General features: G+C 37.5%; 1 protein-coding gene across 2 annotated transcripts; it reads right to left on the bottom strand.

Moving 5' to 3' along the window:
- Nucleotides 1–204: 204 nt before the first annotated feature.
- RXYLT1 (ribitol xylosyltransferase 1) lies at nucleotides 205–3,614 on the bottom strand. 2 transcript variants are annotated; one of them, XM_053462040.1, is made up of 6 exons: nucleotides 3,373–3,614; nucleotides 2,866–3,010; nucleotides 2,459–2,561; nucleotides 1,789–2,103; nucleotides 1,389–1,559; nucleotides 205–1,258 (listed from the first exon to the last, which is right to left on the bottom strand). In XM_053462040.1, exons 1-6 carry the CDS (start codon nucleotides 3,529–3,531, stop codon nucleotides 844–846), a joined length of 1,308 nt encoding a protein of 435 aa, XP_053318015.1. In that variant the 5' UTR covers nucleotides 3,532–3,614; the 3' UTR covers nucleotides 205–843. The 2 variants fall into 2 exon arrangements, with proteins under 2 accessions (XP_053318015.1, XP_053318014.1); XM_053462039.1 differs by having other exon boundaries at nucleotides 2,866–3,036; nucleotides 3,384–3,614.
- Between the last annotated feature and the right edge of the window lie 1,757 nt (nucleotides 3,615–5,371).

Raw genomic sequence — 5,371 nt, 5'->3', positions numbered from 1 at the left:
TATACAGTATGTATGGTTCAATTAAAAATAAAAGTCCTTACTGTTCTCTGGGTAAAACCCAGCAATGCTGGACATGTCTATTTTTAACAAGACATTTGCAATGACCTCTCTAGATTAATTTGTATGTAAAGTTACAATGAAATTGCACAATCATGGACTAACTTGGATCAACAACGTTAAAACAAGAATATATATTTCTTAATAAAATATCTTTATTTGACTGTCCTCCACTATCACATGGTAATATACAACCACTGCACATTATTCCATCAAGGGTGGTTTAATTCACTTTTTGAAAGAACATTTACAAAACATTGAATATGAACCATAACTATTGTATTTGTTGGGTAATCTATGGTTTGTCATGGATGATGTCATGTTTTCTATAAATCTTGTAATACTTTCATAATTCAATTGTGTTATACTAGTACTTATCCCAATTTAGCACTGTTAGATCAGCAATTTCCCAAAGAAGCATTCACATTTCTAGGGAAAAAAGTCAGTAGAGGGTGATGAGGTAAGATTAATTATTTCATTTAAATCAATGGCAGAATGGGCTCCATTTTCCTTTTAAAAAATCAATTTGCCCTGGGGTGTTCACAGGCCTGGATAACATTTATCATTATGTGTGACAATGATGGTAGTGTCTTAAGTTACAGTGCTAATGAGATGAAGAAACCAATAAGATAACTGGAAGTCACCGATGTCTTTAAATACAAGATGAGTGTTTGGACCTTTTTTTTTTTTTACATAAATAGAATAAATAAATAAAAGGGCATTATTTCGCAAGTTACTTTTGTTGACATGCTCAGTTCTAACATATCCTGCATCCCACAAGGACAATTACTGATCATTGTGCAGAAATGTTTTTTCAAGAGCATGTATAAAGGCTTGCTTCAGCTGTATTCTAAATTGCCGGTACCATTCCAAAAGTCTTTTCCTTCTTTGGATCTTTTCTTGTAAGCTCATAGTTTTCTCTTTTTGCAAAATATCAGGAAGTTCTTTCCAAGACTTAATGAAAATAAATGGAGCCCCCATAGACTTCAGTAATTGCAAAGGAGCATTGCTATACACAGAAGAATTTCCACACTCCCCTGGTGTCATGACATCTTCTACAACCGGAACAGAGCCGTAGGAGCAGGCCTCATAAATTCTATAGCATTCAGTGTTTACACCAACAGGGCTTAATGTCAGGTCACTTTGGAGGAGCGCATCATGATAGCTTTTAAGACTTGCATTTGTCTCTTGAGGTTGCCATCTGCATAAAAGAATACAAATACACTAAAGTATACAATAATAGGATGTATGGTCCAAATAAATAAACAAAAACAGTGGGGTTTATAAATAAAGAGTTCATCACAAGTGAACTGAAGCAGTCAAGTACTTACTGTTCTCTGGGTAAAACCCAGCAAAGTTGGCCAAGTCTCTCTTTCTTCAAGACATCCACAATGGTTTCTCTAGATGAATTTTTATATACAGTTCCTATGAAATTGCACAAGTATGGACGCACCTCTTGAACCATGGACCAACTTGGCTCAACAACAGGGAAGTTTCTGTACCTAGAAAACATTGGAACATACAATGTTATACACTACAGATTGCTAATAACTATTGAAACCAGAATAAAGTTTCTATATATAGCTGTGCTAGGGAAAAAAACAAAAAACACCCAAGAAATGCATCAGTAACTGGATCTACGCAAAAACAGATCAGTGAATACCGCACACATTAAGTTGTAAAGCTACTAACACCACCAGTAACCGCTAGCAGTGTATGCATACTACTTACGTAGCCACCCCCAGGGGCCATTGATAAACATCATCTTCATTAATCCACGTGGAGTCATAGACAACAAATAGAAGATCCACAAACCCCCCATGTTTCTTCATGTAGGGGAGAAGCCACTCATTATTGCACTGCTCACTTCCAAGCAGCACAACAGCCACGTGTTGGAGTTTATGGTTTTGCACCAAGGTCTGTGTGTAATGCAACCACTGAGATGCAAAGGAAATCTTGGCTTCTTCTCGTCCGTTGAGAACCAGCACTACATTATCTGCTTCAACTGAAAAGTACCCAGGAACAATTGCGGGGCCTGTGATAAAGCTGCAAACCATGAAATAGGAAAACAAAATCAATATTTTGTTGTGTTTTTTCCTCCCAAACACTTTTAAATTTGTTATATGAATGAACAAAACTGCCCTTCTAGAAATATATATATATATATATATATATATATATATATATATATATATATATATATTATAATGGGAACCGTATTCATAGGATGGCACCAGTTTCACATTATCCACATTTTGAGACAGTGTCTGTCTAGTCACCAAGGGATGACCCTTCTAACCCATGTGATTGCTTTGCAAAGCAAACTCTCCTAGGTTCCTCAATTTCTCTTAAATACAACAAGTGTCAAAAGCATTTTAGAATGCAGAATTTATTATATTACCTTAGATCTGTTTTTCCAATCCTGAGCTTCCCTTCTCTCCATTGAGCATTAGCATCAACAGGCTCAAGCGACCCTCCCAAAATATGCTGCCAAAGATAATGCCCTGAAAGTAGAAACATGTATCTATTTTCCATAATGTACATATGACAAAGCTCCATTTAAATCATGTCATGGCACACAAATAATAAGAGCAAGAGGAACAGAATGTTAATTCATTAAGTGTACCCTGGGACTGGACAGTTGCTACAGGCAGAATCTCTACACATGCTGTCCATGATGCAGTCCAATTATATTGTCCCTTCCTGCAAACTGGAATTGGTTGGCTAACGCAAGTGCCATGCCATTACAAAAATAAAAAGAAGTCTAGCTTATTAATAATTAACTTAGCAACGCTAAGGAAACATTACCAATAGCAGCCTTGCCCCAGATCTGGACACTCAGGTCTGCTGGTTCACGTTGAGATGCACGATTTAATATTTGCTTAAGTTTATTCTCTTGTTTCTTCTGAAAAACATCCTTATCGCTTTTTCCTTCGTCTTCCCAAGGATTCCACTCCTCGTTGCCCGGGTAAAATGCCACTTATCAAAATAAAAATCCATAATTATCATACAAGATATCATACATTTCCAGTGCAGATTACAATAGTGATGAAAAAGCATGGTGTGAATGCAGAGAGTAAAACACTTAGGGGTGTAGTTTAATTATGATTGCTTTAGGAATATACATGGAGACTGTTAGCTGCATGGAATGAGGACACTGTAATAAAAAAGCAATGTATTTCTTCGTGGACTCCCATGCCGACAGTTAGCATTTTCTCGGCTGCCTGAGCGGCATGGGAGTTGCTGCTGATGTTCCCTGTGCCAATGGAATACACCTAAAATAGGGTATTCCATAGTATGAGCAGCCGGCCGCACAGACCGCGTACCTCTGGTGTCTCCTTCCTTCTTCTTCACCACCCTGTGCACCCGGGATATCTGAGAGGGTTTAAAGAATACATTGTAAGCTGCATAAAAGGAGAACAGACAGTACAAAAACACCAACAATGAGCAGAAACGCTTGCGGGTGAATCTCATGCTGCTGCCAGGTTACCCCATATCATCCACAGTAACATCTCCGCCGGCTTTCCTTTCAGCCGTGCGGCGCGTATGTAACGAGCATCCTGATTGGCTGCACAGCTAAACGCCGCATAACGCGCGAAGGAAAAAAAAAAGAATCCACTTCCTGCACGGGATTACGATACGTGCGCTGTGGTGCCTGTGCCGCCGTATTGCTGATCACTAAGCCTGCGGCTCTAATTATGTAGGGATAACGAGGATAACAACCTAAATGCATCACTATTCTAAGTAGAAAAAGGGAAGGGTGAGCAACATATGGAGAGTTGTGCTAGTCAACGTTTAGTGACTAAGCGGAGAAAAAAGAAAGTACGAATCATCTAAACTGCAGCGTTTAGCTGATACACTGTATGACCAAAAGTATGTGGACATGCAGACCAGCATGAAGGCTTGGCTCCCATCCCAAATTGGGTCCCATAGGCAGCTTTAGAGACGAATTATTGTCATTATGATAGGGACTTGATGTCCCCCTCCCATGAGTGACAGCTGTCACAGAGAGAGGGGATCATCCAAGGTGAAACAAATAACAAGTTATGATTAAAAATAAACATTTTTTCAATAAATAATAATTACAACCTGGTCACTTATTAGTGACACTTTGGGTTTTTCATTGAGCTCACTTATCAATTTCAGTGGCCTAAACCTGTCACAAGTGATCTCATTACATTAAAAAAAAAATTACAGTAAAAATTTCATGTCTCAAATGTTTTACCCTAATCCAACGTGACCACACTTAAATGAACCTGATCAGTCTCACCAATCAATAGCCAGTGGCCTAATCTGATCATTATCCCCAACACTAACAGTATACCGTAACCTTATATCTAACTGTACCTAACTAGTTCGCTATCCACTAACAGGATCCTGGTGTGTATTTCCGAACTATCCCTGTTTGGGAGCTAAATAAACAAATCCCCATTTCCTACACTGATGCTCATCTTTTCTGGGAGTCTAGACTGTTTGGTGGGTGTGAATTTAAGAGTGTTCTACAGCACCAAAATTCACAATATGTTTAGAAACAGCAGAACAAATATACAGAAACTAAACACTGAATAAAAGAATACAATGCTATAAAAATATTTTGGCTTAAGGTAATACTTAATTACATAAATAACAATTGATATGTCACTTAGTCATGTTGTGTAAAGCCTGCCTCCTCATCCATCACTCTCTCAACATTCTTAAAACAAACGTGTCTCTATAGTTAAAATAGTGAGAGGCATACTTAGGTAACCAATATTTTCAGTTCAACATAATCTAAAAGAATATACATTGGCATATCTTTAAACGTTTGAGCGGGACACCTTTTTATAAGGTATTTGATAACCAATTGATATTTTGTGTTACTGAACTAGGCACTTAGAAGAAGAAGGTCTGTTATTTGTACAATTTAATTTCTAGACACACTTTATGCTGTGTCTACACTCATTGAGCAGAATTATGACTTCTAGGATTACCGTGAAATTCCTTATGTAACATGAATCACAGTAGAATACCCAGTTAAAAGATAAGGGAATTAAAACTATAAAGCAATACAGAAAATCCAGAATAGAAAATACTTAAAAACATGAATACATTCTCCATGTTTCTTGTGTATCTTGTGAGAAATAACAAGTTAAAGTCCATAATGTCCTAAATATGGAGATCAAAGGCAGAAAGCCTGCCTCTGTATAAGACAGCACCTTATTCCACTGGTTTTATACTCAAAACAGATTATCTTCATGGAGATGATATTTACTTTGAACGCTAGATGTCACTATTGTACACATTTTGCAATGGATCTCCGGGGTGTATATATATA

The sequence above is a fragment of the Spea bombifrons genome, chromosome 4 (assembly GCF_027358695.1).
Source record: "Spea bombifrons isolate aSpeBom1 chromosome 4, aSpeBom1.2.pri, whole genome shotgun sequence".
NCBI lineage: Eukaryota > Metazoa > Chordata > Amphibia > Anura > Pelobatidae > Spea > Spea bombifrons.
Note: the sequence above shows the minus strand (reverse complement) of the source record. Positions and strands in the feature narration are given on the sequence as shown.

Excerpts from the sequence above, each read along its gene's own strand:
- RXYLT1 (XM_053462039.1), bottom strand. The coding sequence starts at position 3,531 with ATGAGATTCACCCGCAAGCGTTTCTGCTCATTGTTGGTGTTTTTGTAC. Across the intron at positions 2,562-2,865 it reads CTGGGGCAAGGCTGCTATTG|GGCATTATCTTTGGCAGCAT; the intron begins GTAATGTTTCCT and ends TTCTACTTTCAG. Across the intron at positions 2,104-2,458 it reads ATTGGAAAAACAGATCTAAG|CTTTATCACAGGCCCCGCAA; the intron begins GTAATATAATAA and ends CATGGTTTGCAG.